The 23,309-nt window shown below is 30.7% G+C and overlaps 4 protein-coding genes across 4 annotated transcripts; all 4 read right to left on the bottom strand.

Annotated features, from left to right (window-relative positions):
- Positions 1 to 5,325: 5,325 nt before the first annotated feature.
- Positions 5,326 to 11,264, bottom strand: LOC123293112 (zinc finger protein 239-like). The gene is made up of 5 exons (XM_044873827.1): positions 11,249 to 11,264; positions 9,446 to 10,068; positions 9,232 to 9,358; positions 7,874 to 8,095; positions 5,326 to 5,498 (listed from the first exon to the last, which is right to left on the bottom strand). Exons 1-5 carry the CDS (start codon positions 11,262 to 11,264, stop codon positions 5,326 to 5,328), a joined length of 1,161 nt encoding a protein of 386 aa, XP_044729762.1.
- A 370-nt stretch (positions 11,265 to 11,634) lies between these two features.
- On the bottom strand, positions 11,635 to 12,897 carry LOC123293111 (gastrula zinc finger protein XlCGF62.1-like). Its single transcript, XM_044873825.1, has 4 exons — positions 12,426 to 12,897; positions 12,228 to 12,354; positions 11,873 to 12,094; positions 11,635 to 11,807 (listed from the first exon to the last, which is right to left on the bottom strand). Exons 1-4 carry the CDS (start codon positions 12,606 to 12,608, stop codon positions 11,635 to 11,637), a joined length of 705 nt encoding a protein of 234 aa, XP_044729760.1. The 5' UTR covers positions 12,609 to 12,897.
- Positions 12,898 to 14,563: 1,666 nt separating this feature from the next.
- Positions 14,564 to 17,611, bottom strand: LOC123293110 (protein krueppel-like; the record flags this gene model as incomplete). The annotated part of the gene is made up of 2 exons (XM_044873824.1): positions 14,564 to 14,748; positions 17,410 to 17,611. Coding segments are annotated over 2 exons (387 nt in total), but the record flags the coding sequence as incomplete, so codon positions are not given.
- LOC123293665 (zinc finger protein 891-like) lies at positions 17,514 to 22,117 on the bottom strand. The gene is made up of 4 exons (XM_044874549.1): positions 21,905 to 22,117; positions 21,282 to 21,839; positions 20,546 to 20,668; positions 17,514 to 17,631 (listed from the first exon to the last, which is right to left on the bottom strand). Exons 1-4 carry the CDS (start codon positions 22,055 to 22,057, stop codon positions 17,626 to 17,628), a joined length of 840 nt encoding a protein of 279 aa, XP_044730484.1. The 5' UTR covers positions 22,058 to 22,117; the 3' UTR covers positions 17,514 to 17,625.
- Positions 22,118 to 23,309: the final 1,192 nt, after the last annotated feature.

Genomic DNA, 23,309 nt, shown 5'->3' with positions numbered 1-23,309 from the left:
AGTTTTGATTAATTGGAATCTAAAAAAAATAACAAACATTGGAAAGTATTTTAATTGAAATACGTTTTGTGATTGTTATACTTTTCTTATGTGCGCTCCTCATCATGAAAATATCTAAAAGCAACTGTACTAGTTCTTATTTTATACTGATACTATTTTTATAGTTAAGCTGCCCATATTCGTTGTGTGCGTAGTCATGGTAGGGCAAATTTTGGCGATAAAGGAGGCTGTTATGACTAATTTGCAATTCTTTACATGTTAATGTTATAGAAAATGTCAAATTAAGTTTATTGAAAAACATTAATTAATTAAACTTAATGCATTAAAAATTGTGAAAATAAGAAATCAAATTGCACAAATATTATTTTTCAAATGTAAATTATCATAATTATTTATTTAAATTTGTAAGACAATAATATTAAATTTTCAATGTAAGCCATAAATGCAATCCATACAATCATATACGCGTGAATTCTATAATTAAAATAGTGTATCGTTACCATGGAAACGCCTCCAATAAAACTCACGCACGGTGCGAATATAGACAGCTAGGCTGAAAGTCCCTACTCACCGTAAAATTACCTATCTGTTTGTATCAACATATTATCTGGAAAAAATTAGGGCATTATTTTACTATCAGGGCACATTTTTCTCTTTTGAAATTATAAATTCGCTATGAATCGAAATTTATAAAGCGTGATACTCAAATTTCATTCTAGACGGATTCCAACAAAAAAATTTTAGAATTTTTGCTTTCAAAAATTTTTTGAGTGTAATGCAAAAATATTATATACACTTATTGATGGACTTTTTTGGAAGAAATATACAGGAAAATACATTAGCGTCATACTATTCTGAAATGTTAGAAGTTAATCGATCGATTCCTGAGATGTGTATTTGTTTAATATTGTGATCAGGGCCGGAACTACAATAGGGCAACCGGGGCAATGCTCTGGAGTTTCGGGTTCGGATGGTCTCCTGAGCGAAAGATAAAAACAGAAAACCATACCGAACTACTAAAATCTTTATTCATAATTCATAATTTTGTAATATAAGGGATAAAATTGTCGTATAATGTTATATCTAAGAATATATTGAAGAAATAAAATTTCCAATTTACTTTGCTTAGTCCACTTTTAATATTTTAATAATTTAAAATATTAAATAAATAAAAGTGGATTAAGCAAAGTAAATTGAAAATTTTATTTCTTCAATCCTAATTATGGAGTTCCGCAAAGTAAAGCTATCTACAATTAAATATATTACTACTTTACATGATTGATGATGTTATAATGTCTGATGTTTTAACTCACAAATTAATATGTAATACAACGTGAAAAATAAAACAAATCATTTCTTTTTACAAAAATTGAAAAAAATTGACAAACTCAATAGAGAAATAGGGCCCCGAACTTAATCTTGCCCCGGAGCCCTTTTAACTCTAGTTCCAGCTCTGATTGTGGTAATAATTATGTTACTTAATATCTAAGTATTTAATCTAAATTAAACTTAAATTTTAATCATTGAATCATAATATCATGAATTATAAGCTAGTTTGCAAACAAATGAACTGTTTAATTTACCTGAACTGAAGTGCACTCTTTTAATACTTCATATAATTGGAATCCATTTAATAACAATGTTTTATCAAATAATGAAATTTTTGTATTTTCAATATTATTTAAACATGCTCGACATATGTTAGTGTATTCAAAAATTTCATTCATTGTAAGAGGAATTTTAGTACAAACGTTTAAAAAACATAACAGGTACTTTGTACTTTATTACTTAAATAAACAAAACAACTATTTTCTAGACATCTTAAAACAGTTCACAGAAGTTTTATTAGACAGTCATATTTAAGGGGGTTTGTTATTGATTTTAAAAGAAATCGAATAAAATAACATAAGAATTATTTTTGTTTTAAATTGATTTTTTTCGTAAATTTATCGAATTTCCGAAGTATTAATTGTTTAATTAATAAGAAAAATTAAACAATTTGTAAGGACATTGATGTCCTCTTTGGAGCTAGATTGCTAATAAAGACAAAGTTCTAATATACAATTTCTTACTTGAACTATAATTTTTTATACCATGTATATATATGAAATATATCAAGGCATACTAAGTTTAGTCCCAAGTTTGAAACGCTTAAAATATTGATGCAAAGAACAAAATTTTTGTATACGTGTTCATAATTAAAATCACCTAATTAGTCCATTTCCGATTGTCTGTCTGTCCGTGTGTTGACACGATTACTCAAAAACGAAAAGAGATAACAAGCTGAAATTTTTATAGCATGGTCAGGGCGTATAAAGTGATGTCGAGTTCGTAAATGAGCAACATAGGCGAATTCGATCTTGGGTTCGTAGGACCCATCTTGTAAACCGTTTGAGATAGAACAAAAGTTTGAATATAATGTTCCTAATTAAAAAATCAACATATTAAAATATTATTATAAATTTTTCGTAAACCTCACTGTTTAACCGCGAGGGCGCAAATTATATAGTATGTATTATATGGTCATATCAGTTATACATGTGTAGATATCTATGTAAGAGTGGCTATCTTTCTTTACTTATTACATGACGTAAAAATACAAACGATTGCGCAATCAACACAGTCTATACATGATATTTCAACAATTAACTCAGTCAATTATTTGTTTTCACTTGTTTTATATTAAAAATATTCTTGTATTTGCATTTTATGTTATTAAGTAGTCCTATTTTCACCAAAAATATAGACTTAAGTACTGTTTCGAAGGTCAGCGTGAAGAGATGCGGAGTGCGTATTAAAAAATGCCTTTTGGAGGTGCCCATTTCTCAATCCTCCAGCTCTTTTATTTTATCTCAATATGTTTTTCGTGGTTAATGCTCTAAATTGAGTTAGATGGTTGAGAAAGGATCCCGCACACAATACCTTGATTTTTGGTTTCGGTTTAAATTTTTTGAAAACTATGAATTAAGGTAGTTTTTATCATGCCGAACAAAGATTCTTATGCACTCAACTTCAAAAGTTATGCCTGCACATGAGATAATTGCAGATTGCTACGTGAATACACCCAAACACACACACACACTTGCACTATACAAGCTTCCAAAGAAACTAATTTATAAAAATAAAATAAAATGTAGAACAAGACAAGAATGGCATTTATAGTATGACTGTATAAAAAAAGGAAATCTTGTCTGAGTTGAAGTAAAGTGTTTTGAGGGTTGGTTTATAAGGGCGTTTTACACACATGACATTTTTCGGCCGAGAAAAATAGTTATCGAAACACACATAACATTCATAACACGTGACTGTGTGTGCAAAATACGGAAATCTAGAGTTTTGGCCTTCGCTCGAGGCCGTAGCTTGGAAAGGAAGGGTTTTCAAAACTACCTTAATCGTAGTTTTAAGAAAATTTTTGCCGAAATCAAAAACCAATATCTCATGTAGGCATAACCTTTGAAACTCGGTAACTCGGAAGCGAGGGTTTTTCATGAATTCAAAAAATTTTAACGGAAACCAAAAATGAATTTATTCTGTGCGGGGTCCTTTGTATGTGAGTTACGTTAGTGTTAAGGAAGTGATTTTGATTGAAAAAAGGATTGGGAAGTTAACACTCCTAAAAACTAATTTTAAGGGGCTCTTCTTCCAATCCCCTTTTTCTTTATACCGAAATATCATGTTTAAGCTCCTACACTCTCTTGAAATTGAGTTAGAGGACGAAATACCAATGTTGTTGTATTCACTAAACAATATTAGGGAGAACTATGGAAATTTTGAATCGAGCAATAAGGGTTTTAGGTTCTTGAAGGTGTGATTTGTTTGGAGAAAACTAATAGGCACTGCATTAAACAAGGGAAAATTGAAACAATTTATCTAACAATGTATCTAAGAAAATAATACTGTGTTTCTATGTTTTCTTTATAGCAACAAAATATACATTTGTCATTGTAAGAAATATCGTTGAATAAAAAACAAGTAAAATTTTATAAGCTTTACATTTGTTAAATTAAATATAACTACAAGCTATTTCGGCATTACGGGAACAATGTCAAATGTGCCGTTAAAGTACTCAGACATTGTGAAATAATTTGATGGAGTTGGTTCCAAGTTTACAGAAAGTGAATGATTTGGCTTTTTTTTGTCCCCTATTTCTATCGTGAGGTGCCTTCGCGATGTACGAAAGTTTGGACAGTAATGTGAAGGACGATTACTCAAAGTTAAAACAATCATTAGTGGAAGCGTTTTATGCACACCCATTGCAGGCCTACGAACAATTTATTACTCGAAAGTTGTTACCGGGTGAGACGAAATGCTATCTGATGAATGGCTTAAATGTGCAATAGTTTGTGATCTACCCGAAACGGTAAAGCAGCAATTGATAGCTACTTGCAGTGTCGAAAAATTGACGTTGGCAAAGTTGATAGAAAGGGCGAGGGAGCTAGTAAATACTACAGAACGGAATGTTAGTGCTGCTTCAGCAGAGCTTAGGAGATGTTTCATTTGCAAGAAGGAGGATCATTTGGCAAGGTTTTGCCTAGCAAGAGGGATCAGGGGCTTATGTAATGGAAAGGGGCATATATCACCATCGTGTCCTAAAATGTGTAGGAGAGGCCGCCGTATGTTGTGCAGGCAGCTTCTACCCGTTGAGTTCAGCACAACTTCCTATGGTAGAGGTGGAGTTTATGCATAAGAAATTAAATGCACTCTTGGACACTGGATACACCGTGTCCATGTTATCCTTTAAATTCGCGGGTGGGAGTAAAGTAGTAAAATCATGTTATAACAGAGTGAGAATGATGAATGGACAGGAAACAATTTGTTCCGCCGTGTGTACGCTTAATGCAAAAACATATGGTGAATATAAAAATAATGGTGAAATTTACACAAATTATATACGAAATTTTTAGGATTTCGGATTTTTTAGGATTATGGACGAAATTTTAGCCAAATTTAATGCGATTTTTTCAAGTCCATTAATTTTGTTTCGGATATAATATAGAAATGACTTCGCATTCATAATGTCTGTTAAAGATATACAATAAATTTAAGAACTTCATCCCCAAAAGAAAATGTTAAAAAATTCTAAGTGTATTCATTCAAATCGGATAAAATTTGGCTGAAAGCAAATTAAATTTTATCACTTTGATGGTGTCACTAAATTCAAAAACTCAACTTTTTTCCGTTATTTGACCAAGTTCTATCTGAATTTTTTTGAGGTCTGGTAGATAGCCAAGTTTTAAACTGTAAAGTTGTTCTTTGTAAAAACACTCAGATCTTTTTTCTTACTAATCTTTTTATTGTAGTACAAAAACAATAACAAAAAAAAAATTATTCTTTATGGATTTTCAAATGTGTTTTCAGCACATTTAATTGGGTAAAACCTCGACCGCATGTTGAGCAAACATGAGGTTTTTCTCCTGTGTGAACTCGTCTGTGCACTGTTAAATGATGTGATCTTCCAAATGCTTTCCCACAATCTTGACATTTGTAGTTTTTTTCACCTTAAAATCAAAATAATGATATTTTTTATACGATTGTTGCTATTTCTATTATGGTACTGGCATCCCCATTTATCGACAATTTCTGAGTGATTTATGCAGAAAATACAAACATACTCGATTTATCTCAAGTTCTGATAAAAATCATTTACTGAGGCAAATCGAATCACTAAACTACGTAAAGGGTGTTCCAATAAGGACGCCTTTTTGAGTTTGAAATAAAACATATATATTTATACCATAAGGTTGAAACATTTATTGAATAATGAAGTGCACATCATGAAATTTTGAATGGAATAAGAAATTGAACAAATGACCGGCTTTGTTGGCGCAGACGTGCCCTTTTCATGAAATTTTCAAGGGCCGTTGTGCATAAATTTTGCAGTATTTCAGTCACACAGCGTTCAATTTCATCTTTTAAGGCTTCAATCATTGTGGGTTGTTCACAAAGGCTTAAATCAAAAGATTTGGGCGACCAATACCGATCTCAAAAACGAGAAGTAACTCGACCAGGCATGCGACTCATGCACTAATTCAACAGATTCTCTGGCTGTATGACATGTTGCATTGTCCTGTTGAAACCACATGCTGTTGAGATCTATATTTTGAAATTTTGGCATAAAAAAGTTAGTTAACATTTCACGATAACAAACACCATTCATGGTGAATGCTTTTCCAACTGTCTTTTCGAAGAAAAATGGTCCGATGATGTCTATAATTTTGTCTATTAACGGAGCCTACAAGACAAAAATGAACCTAATCAATAAATATGATTTTCGTTGAAAAATCCATCCAATTGGCTATTGGTTATTCTAAAATTCAATCAGCAAACGCTCTTCGATGCCCATGATCTTCCGGCTTCAGGTCTTGTGTCAATTGAACTTTTTACCCATGAAGTTTCAAATGTTTTGTTAAGATTCAATGCATAATGGTTAAGGAAACATTAATTTCTTGAGCTGAATGTCTTATTGATGTGGTTGGGCTTTCCCCAACATTTGCACGCACTGCTGCTATATTTTCAATCGAACGACCAAGACGAATGCCTGTTTCTGTTTTACGTCATTAGCAGGCCTTGTTTGGTCAATGTTTTTCATTAATTTTCTCACAGTGACTTCATTTGGAGCATTTCAATGGCACATAACTGTACGCATTTTCCGAACTGTGGCTGCAAAACTTTCACCACTTTAATAATAATTTTTTACAATCAAAATTCTTCGTTGTGTAGTGTTGTGCTCCATTTTACTTAACCTGCAGCTGTTGACTAACGAACAAATCATGACACTACAAACGCAATTCAAAACCGGTGTTCTTATTGGAACACCCTTTATTTTATGGTTAAAATTAATGATGAATACATTCCGAGATATTGATCTCAAAAGCTCGGGAAATCATTTTCTTTTATCATTTTTTCTAATCGTGACTTAGTATTCACCAACATTTCCAAGATCGCAAAATTCTGTGACATATCCATGGTAGCTCAGGTCACTAGCCACTTTGTGTAATCATTATTCTTATATTAGGGAAACATTTCGGTTTGTTAAGTATCGCATAAAATCATCGATAAAAAGGGTGTATCTCACAAACAATCTAGCATCAAATAACTTTGATTTTTATATTTGAGTTTAGGTTGGGTTCGAGTGGCTGTACTGGGATAGAACATGCTTAGAACATAGGATCGTTGTGATACCAAAACAGGGTTGGTTCAAGCCGGACCACTAATCCATGAGCCATTCGGAACTGTTTAAGAACAGCAGAAGTGCTTTGACGTTAACGACCTTCGGACCGTAGAGGTCGTCATAGAAAGGCTGACTCAAGTAAGTGATTTCCTCATGGCAGTCTCATGATCTCCTCATGGCAGGAGCTGAACAGTGATGAGGAGATGGACAGTAACAGAGAAGATGAGGCATAGTTTCGTCCTCCTCCCCACTGAAACAGCTCCTGAAATAATCGTGATGCACTGGTAGGCACAGTCGTTCAGCGTGCCTGCCACCTAGATATTGTCTTGTAATAACGATTTTGCTAATAGAGATCCTTTGAAACGATAGTCGTCAAAGGATCTTGTTAAAAAGTCTTCGGAACGCCTACGATTGTACTCAGACCATATCTGCCTTGTACCACAAGTGTGTTACTCCCTTCATTTAAGATTGGCCTTTTTTAAGATACCCTTGTTTAGAAGCAGCTTACTTTCCATAAACAGAACTCCCAGACTCTTGGATTGATATTTGTATTATTTCTAGCAAGCTGCTTTGGCTTCACAATTCCCTGGTATCTAAATCTCTGTCCCGGTACCTATCTAAATCAAGTTTACATTCATTTGTTCGACCAGCTCATTTAAGGATGTTTATATTTGGGTTTAGTGACCAGACCAATTCAATTACCTGTATGTATAATCATATGTCTGCTTAGCAGACCTGAAACTTTGAAACTTTTATCACATACTGTACAAGGATATTTTTTAACACCAGTATGACTCAGCATATGTATTCGTAATGTAGCTTTATAAGCTAATTTTTTACCACAAACAGTACAAATATAATTCTTGTCAGTTGTATGAGTTGTTAAATGACTTTTTAATGTCGAAGATTGACGAAATTTAGCATCTGAAACGAAATGTAGTAATAACAAGTGAAAACACTGAAAACAAACAATTGACTGAGTTAATTGTTGAAATACCATGTATAGACAGTGTTTATGAGGTAATCATTTTTTTTGGTAATTTCTTTCTTCTCACTTCCTCAGTAAACATATCATATGTTATAAAGAAACACATACATACAGTTTGGATATCATTTCGTTAGCCATTTATAATATATGACATAAGACGTTCTTTTGCATAAAACAAAGAAAACAACACGACAGTGCTGTATAGCATTCACATAGCAAGGCAGGTTGGGTAGCTGCGATCATACCACATTATCGTTTTGACAGACGGACAGACACACAGACGTGCAGACAGACAGACAACCGCAAATAGACTTATTAGGTGATTTCGTAGCATCAATATTTTTAAGTGTTAAAAACTTGGGACTAAACTTAGTATACTTGTTATATTTCATATTTACATGATATAATAATAATAACAATAATAATACAAAAGAGGTGTACTGCAAAGGGGTCCTTAACGCCTAGGCCAAGGAGATCAAAAGGAGATCAAAAAGCGTAGCCTAAAAACAAAGTACACATATAAGTAATTAAAATATTATACGCAAGTTAAGTTTCCATGGCATTTGGATCCGCAAAAAACTTTGTTTTTAAAACAAGCACATCTATTATTGCGACACTGATTCACAGCAGGCCTACAACTATATTTTTGAAATTCCTGGCCACCAAAAGGAGACTGACTTGAGTATCTTTCAATTTACAGTGTATTATGGGTTTCAGCACTAGGTAGCAGAAAGTTGTACTAAAAATGATTAGGCTAGGCAAGTAATTAAACGTTATCGATCCAAGTCTTATGTCTTGCTGTTTGATTGAATGCCTGGATGCCGTTCAAGCTGCTAGTTGAATGACGCCGTTTATTAAAAAGGCTACGCTGTTAAATGAACGGCTAATTAAGCTAGTTGGCTTCGTCATATAAACGCATGTGGCTTTCTAAGATTGATTATCTTTTTTTATTTATATGACGTAAAAAAAATATTGCGTAATCAACACTGACTATACATAGTATTTTAACAGTTAACTCAGTCAATTGTTTGTTTTCACTTGCTATGAATAAATTATACCTATATGTACTTACTGCAAACATTACATTGATAAGGTTTTTCTCCATTGTGAATCCGCATATGCTCAGTTAAATATCTCTCAATCGCAAACCCTCTACCACAAACAGAACATAAGTGTGGTTTTCCTCCTTTGTGATGACTCTACATGAAAAAATTAGAAATTTTGAAATAAATATTGGACTATAAACATTTGATATGATGAAAAACAATAATTTTTATCGATTTTACCCGTATATGTAAATTTAGTGAAAATTTTGAAGAAAAATCATTATCACATTCTTTACAAACAAATCTATTCGGTTCTAAATGCGCATGTTCTTGCGCATGTTTATTTAAATCATTCTCTGTATTAAAGCTTTTAAAGCACACTTTACAATTATGACCATGATCTAATTTATGATTTTCAAGCATCCATGCTTTTTTATAAACTTTATTACAATCTGTACATTTGTACACAGTTTTTTCATTAACATTTTTAGTGATGTCTTCATTTTTCAAACTTTTACAATCTGTATTTTCTAAATAATCTTCGTTTGCTTCATCTTTCAAGCTATCATGATCGATATTTTCAATACAATCATCATCTGATTGATTGTTATAAACTTCGGAATCATTATTCTTTGTGGAATAATCGTTTAAGAAGTTATCTTCAATTTTTACATCAGGTACAAGGTATTCATTTTTTATTGAAATGAAATTTGAATCATTATTCTGTTCTATTAATTCAGTTTTACAAATTTCTTGTTTAATATATTTTTCATTAAAATTCGATTCAATGTTATGCAAGCGTAATGATTTTTTAAATTTTTCTTCGGATAATAAACATTGTACTCGAAATTTATAACTTGTTTCTAATAATTTAAAACATCTATTACATAAATAAATTGATGTTTTATCTGAATAATTAATCTAAAAAAAAATTAATTTGCTTTTTGACAATTTTATTTTTTTAAGGAAAAGTTCGAAACATACAGGGATATATCAAACACTTGTTATTGTTTTCAAATAATAGAAAGTGCACTTCTTGCCAAGAACCTATCAGTTGAAATAGTCAATTGTTCTCAAATTACACTATTACTCCAGTAAACGAGAATTAAACCTGTAAATTGTTTCCTATAGCTCCGATTGACTTGAAAAAGAAACAAAAGTTATGACGGCGAGTAGTGCTTTCGTCCAGGGGATGGTAACCACCCTTTCTAGGAAGCAGAAAAATATATGTTGAAAAAAACAACGGTAATCGAAAGAGGGATATATTCTAAGCAAAAAGTGTCATTCAAGCATATTTCGAAAAGTCATTACTTTCCGAATATTAGCGATTGAAATTCGGAGTACCTATTTAACGTTAAATGACTGCAAAATATGACGTTTTTTGAAAACTTTTTAAAGTACTCGTCAACTTTTTAAAATTTTGAAAATGAAAAAAGTTTTAAGTCATTTGCACGAAAATTAACGAAGTTATAATAAAAAGAAAGTTGTCCGTGCCTATTTTTTATTTAGCACAAAAACTAATGAATTTACTCTCTAGCGGGTTTGATGATTCGGTCGAAACTTGGAGTTACTGCGGATTGTGCTCTTTCTTTGATTTTTCATGGAGTATATATATGTGGAGTTTGGGCGGAGTTTCAGCCTTGGAAATGTTAAGTTTTTTTTGTACGCTTCCAACACAAGAATCTTACTGCGTTTTGTATGACTTTCCGTGAAATTTTGCTCGTCTTTTTATGCAGTTTTGCTGGTGTTCATCCGGAGTATTGTTGTTGTTCTCGGTGAGACGGTAACCCTTAGAAATGGTCATAGCTCATAGGAATCGTGCTAAAACTCCATCGAGTTTTAAATGAGTTTTTTGAGAGTTTCTGCGGTGGTGCTCAAACCGCTAGCGCTATTTTTAGTTCGAATATTTAACATTATAAATAAAATTTGATGCGATTTATGACTATCTTAAGTTATCACTACTACAAAGCAGTTATTATTTAAATAATTTGAGTATTACAGGATAATGTAAATATTTACGTCTGTCCTGTCATTTGAACTTACGTGAACAGAAGTACATGCTTCTAATGATTCATGTAATTGACAATCATTTAGTAATATTTTTTCATCAAATAATGATACTCTTTCTATATTTTCAATATTAATCAAACACGCTCGACATATATTTACACAATCAAAATATTCATTCATTTTACCCGTTATCTAAAATTAATACAAGAAGCGCGCTTTAAAATCGTTTACAACTGTAAGGCTGAAAATGCACTTGCTTTAAAAGAGCACCAGATTTGAAATAACTTTCTAATAATTTAATAAAATTTTATGAATCTAAATTTGTATAAAAAAAATTTTTTTCGAAATAATTCCAGATATAAATTTTATTCAAAACTATTTATTATGAATAAAAAAAAAATTACAAAAATATTTTTCTATTATTCTTTATGTGTTTTCAAATGTGTTCTTAACACATGTAATTGAGTGAAGCCTCTACCACAAGTTGAACAAACATGAGGTTTTTCTCCTGTATGAATTCTTCTGTGCACTGTTAAATGATGTGATCTCCCAAATGCTTTTCCACAATCTAAACATTTATAGTTCTTTTCACCTTAAAAGTGCAATAATTCAGATTATCGTCACGGTTTTGCTTCGAAAAAAGATTAAATCTTATACCTGAATGTATCCTCATGTGTCTTGTTAGTTGAGATGAAACTTTAAATGTTTTTTCACATATTTTACAAGGATACTTTTTAACACCAGTGTGACTCAGCATATGTATTCGTAATGTAGCTTTATAAGCTAATTTTTTACCACAAACAGTACAAATATAATTCTTGTCAGTTGTATGAGTTGTTAAATGACTTTTTAATGTCGACCATTGGCGAAATTTAGCATCTGTATGGTAGCAAGTAAAAACAATCAAATTTTTCATTGAAAAATTGTATCCAAATTAAAACAATCTAACATCTGCATTTTTTAAATGTTAGAATAGAAAGAAGAGCCTTAAATTTTCAATATAATTACTTACCACAGACTTTACATTCGAAAGGTTTTTCCCCGTTGTGAATTCGCATATGCGTAATTAAATACCTTTCATCACTAAATCCTCGACCACAGACAGAACATAGATGGGGTTTTTCCCCAGTATGCTGCTTCTACATAGAAAAATTTTCAATAAATAAAGCACATTTTAAACAAAACAAATCGAAATTTTAAGCAAACTTACTCGTGTATGTAAGACTAAACTATATTTTTTATTAAAATCAGCGCCACATTCTTTACAAACAAATCTATTCGGTTCTAAATGCGCATGTTCTTGCGCATGTTTATTTAAATCATTCTCTGTATTAAAGCTTTTAAAGCACACTTTACAATTATGACCATGATCTAATTTATGATTTTCAAGCATCCATGCTTTTTTATAAACTTTATTACAATCTGTACATTTGTACACAGTTTTTTCATTAATATTTTTAGTGATGTCTTCATTTTTCAAACTTTTACAATCTGTATTTTCTAAATAATCTTCGTTTGCTTCATCTTTCAAGCTATCATGATCGATATTTTCAATACAATCATCATCTGATTGATTGTTATAAACTTCGGAATCATTATTCTTCGTGGAATAATCGTCTAAGAAATTATCTTCAATTTTTACATCAGATACTGGTATGTCAGGGCATTCATTTTTTATTGAAATGAAATTTGGATCGTTATTTTGTTCAATTAATTCACTTTTACAAATTTCTACTTTAATATCTGTTGTATTAAAATTTGATTCAATTTTATGTAAACGTAATAACTTTTTAAATTTTTCTTCAGACTTTAAACATTGTATTCGAAAATTAAAACTTGTTTCTAATAAATCATAGCATCGATCGCATATATAAATTGATGTTTTTTCTGATAAATTTATCTGCAAATTTTTTTTAAAACGTTTATTTTGTTATTCATTTACTTGTTATCAAGGATTCTAAACTGTATAGTCAAAGTTATAAAACTCTTCAAACTCTTTGCTACATTTCTTGAATACATAGTGTATAATGCGCTACTGCACTAAATAATCGAGCTTCACTGTATAACAATCGGTACTCAACCCGAAAAATATGTCTAGAGTTACATTAATCTAAGCGTCTGCTTCTTATAGGGAAATGATTTAAATATTTTATTTTATTTATAAAAAAGTATCTTGCCAAGAAAATGTCATTTAAATCGAAATATTTGTTGGTATCAAATCTATTTTTATTCGTGACTTCAAAGTATCTTAAATAACACTATAATGGCGATTGAAGAGGATGTGAACATCTATTTCCATGGTATATATATATGGTATAAACAAAGCTCCGTATACTTAGCAGATAAAATTGTTATTTTTCACTCAAACTATTTCCATTGATTTGGGAATATAATTTTAGAATTTGGGAATTATTAGTTTTCCTGTAATTAATGATCCTTTTTTCAGCGTATAGTTAGCAGGTAGGAAATTAAATCCACTTAATTTTTATGTTATTTGAAAGGAAATCATTTGGGAATTACGATAAACACGGTTTCAGAGTTTGGGAATGTATACCTGCAGTAGAAATATTTGGTATAACTATCAGTTTTAGATCAAATTTTTTAAAAAAGAATTTCTTGTTGCTTTACATATTAAAAATTATCATAGATATAGAGGACGGAGCTCAGAAATATTAGAAATGCTTTGGCCTTTGGTTAGTAAATATTTAGTCAGTCATATAAACTTACGTGAACAGAAGTACATGCTTCTAATGCTTCATGTAATTGACAATCATTTAGTAATATTTTTTCATCAAACAATGATATTCGTTCTATATTTTCAACACTACCCAAGCATGCTCGACATATATTTACACAATCGAAATCTTCGTCCACTTTGGTTAATGTTTGAAAATACGCTCGTAACATGATTGTCACAAAACTTTTAACAATTATAAGGCTGGATATATACATGCTTTAAAATAGTACCTAGTAAAACTTTTGTTGAAAAATTTTAAAGAAAACATGATGGTTTATTTTAAACATTTCTTCCCAAGCTTGAAGAGGGCACAGAGCTATTAAAAGTGTCAAATAAAAAAACGATTCAATTTTTCTATACTTTTCAACAAGAGGTCAGACAATAAGCAATTGTAAAGTCAACCTAGTACCATTGACTATTAGACTCTTGAAGATTATAAAAGGAGACCAACTAGATAAAAAACACTCCTGGCATCTTATTTATGACAACAATTTGTTAACATGAAATCGGTCTCTGCCTCCATGATCAGACTACTAAATAAGAAATAAACTATAAACTCTTTAAAAATTAATTATATTTTACAAAAAATTATAAAATGTTTACATTTACAATCAACTTGAATCAGTTTTATGAACTTTCATAACATGTATATTTAACGATTGTTTTTGTCGAAATTGTTTCCCACATTGGGCACAAACAAATGGTTTTTCACCGGTGTGTATTCGTAAGTGTGTTCTAAGATGTGTACTTTGCGTGAAAGCTTTGTTACATAGTGTACACGAAAAATTTCGTTCACCTAGAAAATAAATTTCATGAATTACATCATAATAACATTTGTATTCGATGACGTACAGTGAATAGTAAATTATACAGTGTGTCGCATTTAAGATTAAGATACCCTCATATTTTCGTTATTTATACGAATATTGATTTGAAATTTTACAGTCATATAGTGACTCATCACTGTATATGAATGGGGAATATTCATTATATATATATATATATATATATATATCTTATATATATAGGAGACTTTCTATAGATATAGATAGATAGTCACTCATCACGATATCTCTGAAACTATAAGACCTAGAGACTTGAAATTTGGCAGGAATATTCCTTTTGCCAAGTAGAGGTCACCTAAGAACGGATTTTACGAAATTCCACCCACAAGGGGGGGTTGCGGGGGTGTTCATGAATAAAAAATTCATATTTTTCAATTATGGCTTTTAATAGTTCAAAACTTGGTCAGAATGTTTTAAATTACATTTAGAAATTTTTTTAACCTTCGGAGGGTAGAAAGGTGTAGCGAGAAAGTGGGAAGGAAATATCGAATATTTACAAATATACCTAAGTGGGGTATCAAATAAAAAAGCATGACGTGTACATTACAAAACTGTTATCCAACGCAAGGAAATGTGGAGGGAGGGGTGCAAGTGGGGATGTTGCCCAGCAAAACGGAATGTTTATGTTCCATAAACATAACAGTTTTGTAATGTACACGTCATGCTCTTTTATTTGATACCCCACTTAAGTATATTTGTAAATATTCGATAATTCCTTCCCACTTTCTCGCTACACCTTTCTACCCTCCGAAGGTTAAAAAAATCTTCTAAATGTAATTTAAAACATTCTGACCAAGTTTTGAACTATTAAAAGCCATAATTGAAAAATATGAATTTTTTATTCATGAACACCCCCGCAACCCCCCTTGTGGGTCGAATTTCGTAAAATCCGTTCTTAGCTGACCTCTACTTGGCAAAAGGAATATTCCTGCCAAATTTCAAGTCTCTAGGTCTTATAGTTTCAGAGATATCGTGATGAGTGACTATCTATCTATATCTATAGAAAGTCTCCTATATATATAAGATATATATATATATATATATATATATATATATATATATATATATATATATAGATGGAGCATTCGTAAGTAATTCATGTTCCAAAATTAGGAAGAAATACAAAGGAAGTTGCGGTAGAGTTATCTCTGTCATACGTCTACATATCACCACCCAGTGGAACAAAGCTAGCTTTACAGAGGCTGCCTCTTTCTTAAATTGGCACAACTTTTCAACACAGAAAGTATATGCATCGCACCGTTTAGTATTACTATGTCTATGGTTTTAAGATACTACCGAAATCTTAACTTTAAACTCAGCCGATTCTTAATATTTTGCCTAACGTCAGAGATGGTTGAGATATCGAAAAAATTATTCGATAAAAATATTTTTTTATACCCATATATTGATTTTCAGGACAAAATTGCATTTTTAATTTTTTTCATTATATTTGGTCTTTACTCTAAATTCTTATAAGTTTATTGAAATATTTGAATACATAAACATTATTAAATTATCAATTTATCCAGTTTTTACATTCCATAGCACACTAATTATAATAATAAAAAATAAATTTTTATAATTAGTTTGCTATGAAATGTAAAAACTGGACAAATTGATAATTTAATATTGTTATCAAATATTTCAATAAACTTGTAATAATTTTGAGTAAAGACCAAAATAGTAAACAAATTAAAAATGCGAATTTTGTTATGAAAATCGATATATGGGGATAAACAAATATTCTAAGCAATTTTTTTGGATATCTCTAACCATCTCTGACGCTAGGCATAATATTAAGAATTGGCTCTATTTGTCAATTTGTAGTAGGCTGAGCATAAAGTTCAGATTTCGATATATCTTTCGGAGTATCTTAAAAATCGTGACCCATCAACTTGTGTCGCTGTGCAAAATTTCAAATCGATATTCCTGTAGATAACAAAAATAAGACTGTGTCTTCATTGTAAATGTGACACACTGTCTGTATATAATGTAAAGTAATAATAATATGCACAATGACGGTAGACCAAGCATATCATGTTTCACGTCACGTGATTTTTATATCTTTTATTTATTTATTTAAAACTCACTCCAAGAATTTATAAAATTAATGTTATGTGCAAAATCATTTTGAAAATACCCAATTGGATATTTGCATGATTTTTTTTTTCCTTTAATAAAAACTTATTTATGTAACAAACAGTCGAGAAAATTTTGTTCGAATAACATAAAAACAACCAAGATAACAGCCATCAAAATTTTGTTTTTAAACAGAATTGGAAGTTATGGTATACCGTATATGTATATGTAACTATGCTATGAGATATGGCTGATAGACACACTGACGTCATTGTTCTTATCAGACCTCTCTGTTTAATATCTGTCTTTAAAATGCTTATATCATCCGTATTTTTTGGCCGATTTTAATTTTAATTTCACTCTTTTGTTATCTCTTTTATAGTCTTTTCATATTTTGTTAAGAAATTCGAAAATAAATTTCATGCAAATACCCAATTGTCTTTTAAATAAAAAATTTGTAATGTTTGAGGATTATCAAGGAGATGGCATTTACCGCACTACGTCAAAAAGTTTTTTTATTATAATATACCAACCTGTATGAAATTTTTTATGACATTTTAAATCATGTTGATCTAAGAATCTTTTATTACAAATATCACAAACATAATTCTTTTCACCAGAATGTGTTAAAATATGTCGTCGTAAACCATTTGTTCGTGAAAAACGTTTATTACATATTTTACATTCGTAATTTTTCTCTTGTGAATGAGTTATTAAATGGCTACGTAACGAATAACCCTGTACGAATGTTATACCTAAAATTTAATGAATTATTTTATTAAAAAAAAAAAAAAAACGTAAATTATTTGAAAAATCTATTTCGATTACTGAAAGAAAAAATTAACAATAGGCATTTTGATTAATTTTTGCAATTGCTTTTACCTACGCCCGTGAGTTGAGAATTACTTTACTCACTCAGTATGCGTGGGAAAAATAGTTCATTACCGCACTAGGGAGGTAATGAATTCATTACAGCACTAGTATCGTAATAAATTCATTACAACACCACAAATTACTCTCAAAATTTTCGTTTTTCGAAATCGAAATTTTCAACATATCTTTACTGGTCAAGGCCAGGCATTAAAACCAATTTCGAGAAGAAGTATGTGTGTATGTTAGTACGTCCGTAGGCATTTTTTTCGTCGCCGATATCGCGCGAACAAAAAATTATATCGACTTCATTTAGATGTTGATCGAAGCGTATTAAAGGCAATATGACCCGAAAATAATTTCATAAAATTCGGGCGAGCTTTTTCTTAAATTTTATCCTGACCGATATCGTGCGCACAAAAAATGATATCAACTTCGTTGAGGTGCCGAGTCGTTTCGAGCAGGGCGATATGATTCTAAAATTGACCCATATCGCGCCAACAAAAAATCATATCGACTTCGCTGAAGTGCCGATTGAAGCGTATTAATATGATCCGAAAATAATTTCATAACATTCGGTAGAATCGTTTCGAGCCGGTCGAGTTTTTATATTTTTAAATTTTTTATAATTTTTATTATGTTGGGAAGTTATTTGCGAGGACAGGAGGGTCGCATCAGACTCTATTCATGGCTTGTTAATTATCTATTTTTCTCAAAAAACCATGACAAATTTTAAATATTAATTATCGTTTATTTTCACAATTTAGAGGTGTAGATAAAATTTTGTACGATAAACGTGGGATTACACGGCATTGGGCTGTCCAAAAGTCGAGAAAATGATTTTGATAAAAAAAAAATGAGCGTTCAAGAGCTAAAAAAAACGAAAAAAATGAGACTAGCTAAAATTAAGTCCGATTGAAACTTTACAAGAAAACACGGTTTTATGACCGAAAATATCGCGTTTTTCGCCTATTAATTGAGAGCTGAGCGTATATTTTAGATGCGTACACAATCCCTTCGAGTGTTATGGAAGGGGGATAAGTGAGACCAAGAGAGCTGGAGGCTATAAAGCGGTGGTTTTTACTTTTAAACCCAGTGAAACGGGCGGGATCCGAGCTAGTTATAATATATATCAGATGTATTATGGAAAACAAAAAAATATTGGAACAATATATTTCAAATATTTGAATATTATATTTTCTTTCAATTCGTTTCAATTTATTAAAAATGAAATATTACTCGATTTTTCTTTGCGTTTCCATCGTGCGTCTACAAGATTCATAATTATGCAGAGATTCTTAGAAAACTCTTAAAGAAGTTTTTTTTTTTTTAAATTGCCGTTGGGTGCGTCGTTAGCGATCGCATACGGCTTTTCGGAAAGCATTATTTACGCATTTTCGCAAATTGTGCGGAAACCTGATATTATTTAGAACAAATTTCTTGCGATTCATTCAAACCGAGAAATTAATAGGCGAAAAACGCGATATTTTCGGTCATAAAACCGTGTTTTTTCGTAAAGTTTCGATCGAATATAACTTTAGCTAGTCTCATTTTTTTGGTTTTTTTAGCTCTTGAACGCTCAATTTTTTGTTTTTAATCGAAATCTTTTTTCCGTTTTTTATTTGCAAAAAACCTGTTTTTCATAAATTTTCGATGGTTTTTAAACAACTTCTTACAATCCGATTTTTTCCAAAGAATGTCTTCTTAGAAACTACTATTTTTATCATAATTATCCCGTTGAAAAACCGGACGGGAGAATTATTTTAAAATCTGAGGTATTTTCCTACGTATTTCCTGCACTATTGTGTTCATTAACTAACTAGTGTAATTTAGTTTAGGTCGATTTAGGTGTGTTTATAAATATATTTTCTGATTTTTTTTATGGTATGTACTGAGTTTATTTTAGTGTTTACGTCTTGTAGATCGTGTTGATTACAATTAGATCGTGTTTGTTTGTGATTATTATTGACTGACTATTAACGAACTAAAATGGTTAGACATTGTATTTAACTTACACCAAACTAGTAAATAATAATTTTAAATATGTTAATAATAGAATGAATGCTGTTTTGTTTCAAATATTGCAATAAATTATTATTTTATTTTACTTGTTATTTTATTTAAAAAAAAAAAAACTTCACTTTATTTTATTAGAGGACAAATTAGTACAAAAAAATTAAAAAAATGATAAACTGAATAGAAATAATTCAAATATACCTAATTTCCACCATTTTTTTAATAGTTCATTCTAAATTCATTACTCCGGGGGTTCTTTTGAACAACATTTCATGTTCAGTAGAATTGCCTATCTATTTATGTAATAAACTATAATCTGTGATTCGTAGTCACGTGATAATGGGTAATAAAAAACGCAATTTAAATCAATTTTATTTAAGAATAATAATTACGTTCTTAAAATATTATTCTATGTTACTTAAATTGTTTTTTATGTGTAAAGTATAACTTTACATGAATTTGTAACATTTTTAAACATCCCTATTGTCGAATAGTCGACTTTCTTCTATATACAGTAGAACGCCGATTATCTGAATTAATTGGGACCGAGGTCGATTCGGATTATCGGACGTAGACTGGCAATAAAGAAAAACGAACTTTCCAACAAACGTTCCAACGTTGCAAAATATGTAGTGTCTTGCCTTTAACTTTCAACTCTAACAACTGAAATATATCTGGACTCTAACGAGTTCCTTCTTGTTACACCAAAACAAAACTGATTCGGATAATTGGCGATTCGGTTAATCGGCGTTCTACTGTAATCTAATATTTTGATGATCTTACCACAAATTTTGCATTTATATCGCTTTTCACCCGTATGTATTCGTATATGAGCAGCCAAATTAGATCTATCAGTAAATGATTTTCCACAATATGTGCATAAAACCGTTTGTCACCAGTATGAATCTGAAATCAAAGAGTAAAGTTATACATTTAGAACTATGTCGTCTTCGCAAAAAAATATCTTTCTTAATTTGAAACTATCTCGACCCGTCCGGAATTCTGCACTCGCGGCTAAAAATAATAAAGTGGTGAAAACATTTAAAACTTTTTAAATAAGTATTAGAAGAACATGTTTTAAAAATAGTTTAATTTGAAATATCTTTACAATTATTATTGTTACTTCTTAATGATGTATTCAGTATTAGTAGAACATCTATAAAAACTGTTACATTCGAAACATGTTTGCCTAATACACTTATTATTTATCGTGCCCACAGACGGACGGATGGACGGACAATCGGAATTGGACTAATTAGGTGATTTTATAAACACCTATACCAAAATTTTGTTGGTAGCATCAATATTTTTAAGCGTTACAAACTTGGGACTAAACTTAGTATACCTTGCATATTACATATATGCATGGTATAAAAATGCTTGAAATTGAATTTTTTTTTCCTTTTTTTCTAAGATGATTTTTAAGAAAAGTGCCTAAACTGAACTATTAGCGCCTTTTCTTCTCCTCGTTTACTTGAGTAAAATAATATATAAGGATTAAAGCAAGAGTTATACTTACACGCATATGAATCTTATATCGATTACTATTTTTAAACGTTTTATCACATTGATTACAAGTAAACGATGTTGTAGTACATAAATTATCAGTGACATGTTGCTTTAATTCATTCTTATTTGTAAATATTTTCGTACATACTTTGCAACAGAATTTATGTGATGAATTTAAATGTTTTGCAAGTGTTTCAAAACTTGAAAACTCTCTAACACAATATTCACATTTAATTTTACTATGCTTAAATTTAACATGGTTCAAGTATTCCACTTCTGAGGGAAAACCTATTGAACATTCTTTACATTCGAATTCTTTTGTTTCAAACTCTTCTAAATATTCCTCTTTAATTTCTGTGAGTTCATCTTTTTTTTCATCATATTCATAAATTGTTTTAACATCATATATAAAATGTTCTTCAATTTCAACCTCTGATTGAGCATTTTCAATGAATTGTAACAACATTTTCTCTGATGTTACACATTGAATTTTTAATTTGTAACTTTGTATTAGCTGTTCAGAACATGGGGTACATATATTTTTCGGTAATAGATCATCTTCGGATACCTAAAAATATATATAATATATATAATGAAAATATTTAGATTTAAAAAAAAAATGTTGTTACTTACATTTACGGAAGCACATTCTTCTAACATTTCACTGTATGATTTGTAATCGGGAAATATATGTTTTTCAAAAATAGATATCATATTAGAATTTTCTTCTAGACACATTCGACAAATTGTTTGAAAATCAATAAACACGTTAGGTTTATTATTCATTTTTTAAATGTAAATTATCCGATTTGTCAAATCGAATATTTTCAGTAATATTTATTCGAAATTTAGATTGCTGACTGTCACCCGAACCTTTCACAGATTTATATAATAAATATAGACAAACAACATATCTTCACTCGCTCACCGCCTCAAAAGAAGTTTGTTATACAGTCAAACCTGGATAAGTGGGAACTGAATAAGTGAGAAAACTCTATAAGTGAGAGTAATAGCCAAGACCCGTAATTTTAAGCTCCCAAAATCTTTATTAGTGAAAAACAGAAACCTCTGTAAGAGAAAGTCGTTTTTCCCTCATGGACCTCCGTAAGTGAGACTGCTACTTATCTATACCTCTATATGCGACAGTCCAGCTTTATTTATTTATATTATTTAGGAGGAACCATAGCTACAATTTACTACACTCGTACTTGCTGTGACTTGTTATTGCTGCGTACCTCTATAAGTGAGAAACGCTACCCATGTACCTGCATTAGCGCGAAACTCGGGTTAGTGAGAAATCTCCATAAGCGAGAATGAGATTGTGCTCCCTTGAACTTTTGCTTATCCAGGTTTGACTGTATATTAACTTTTCATACACACTTCAATCTTTATTTTAAATTATAAAATGAAAGGCCTTCGAGGAAACGGCTCCAACCAATAGGTATTTTACAAAATCTAGATATTTACGTATTGGGTTGTGCAATTAATATTTCAGCGCTATAATGTCACAAATATCTGCTTTTTATGTGGAAGGTAGAAGTAAGAACAATCATCTTAGTGTATCAAAAAGTGTTAATCGAAAAGCAGCATATAAGGATAGCGCTGCTGTAGCAAAAGTGAATGTTTTAAAAGAAGTGTTCAAAGTAATAACAGTAAGATTGAGATTTAAACAAGCCGTGGGGTCAGTCTAGTGCGACCCTTGAGGTACATACGAACAATTTCCTAGTATAATAAAGAGTTATAAAAAAAATCACAAATTTCAACTCATTTATATGTTTAAAGACCGCTACAGTATTTATTTATAAATTATCGTTGAGAAGTAGGTATATCAAATGAATTTTTTCAAAATTTCCAGAATTTACTAATTAGTGTGATCAAATAAAAAAAAATGGCGTCAATTTTTAGATAATTCTGAGTTCGGAGAAAAAAATTGAATTTAGTAGATCATTATGATACAAATTGAAGAAACTAAAATCTAACATTTTTTGATGGTCGGAAGGGGTCCAAAAAAAATGGTAAAGTGACCTAATCCGGTCTT

This window comes from Chrysoperla carnea, chromosome 2 (genome assembly GCF_905475395.1).
Source record: "Chrysoperla carnea chromosome 2, inChrCarn1.1, whole genome shotgun sequence".
NCBI classification, from domain to species: Eukaryota; Metazoa; Arthropoda; class Insecta; order Neuroptera; family Chrysopidae; genus Chrysoperla; species Chrysoperla carnea.
The sequence above is the reverse complement of the archived record's forward strand: the minus strand, read 5'-3'. Positions and strand labels throughout refer to the sequence as shown.

Excerpts from the sequence above, each read along its gene's own strand:
- LOC123293112 (XM_044873827.1), bottom strand. Across the intron at positions 8,096-9,231 it reads TTATCAATGTAATGTTTGCA|ATGCTAAATTTCGTCAATCT; the intron begins GTAAGTACATAT and ends ATTTCGTTTCAG. Across the intron at positions 5,499-7,873 it reads ACATATGATTATACATACAG|GTGAAAAAAACTACAAATGT; the intron begins GTAATTGAATTG and ends TTTGATTTTAAG.
- LOC123293111 (XM_044873825.1), bottom strand. The coding sequence starts at position 12,608 with ATGCTTGAAAATCATAAATTAGATCATGGTCATAATTGTAAAGTGTGC. Across the intron at positions 12,095-12,227 it reads TTTCGAATGTAAAGTCTGTG|ATGCTAAATTTCGCCAATGG; the intron begins GTAAGTAATTAT and ends GCTACCATACAG. Across the intron at positions 11,808-11,872 it reads ACACATGAGGATACATTCAG|GTGAAAAGAACTATAAATGT; the intron begins GTATAAGATTTA and ends TGCACTTTTAAG.
- LOC123293665 (XM_044874549.1), bottom strand. The coding sequence starts at position 22,057 with ATGAATAATAAACCTAACGTGTTTATTGATTTTCAAACAATTTGTCGA. Across the intron at positions 21,840-21,904 it reads AAGAATGTGCTTCCGTAAAT|GTATCCGAAGATGATCTATT; the intron begins GTAAGTAACAAC and ends ATATATTTTTAG. Across the intron at positions 20,669-21,281 it reads GATATAAGATTCATATGCGT|ATTCATACTGGTGACAAACG; the intron begins GTAAGTATAACT and ends CTTTGATTTCAG.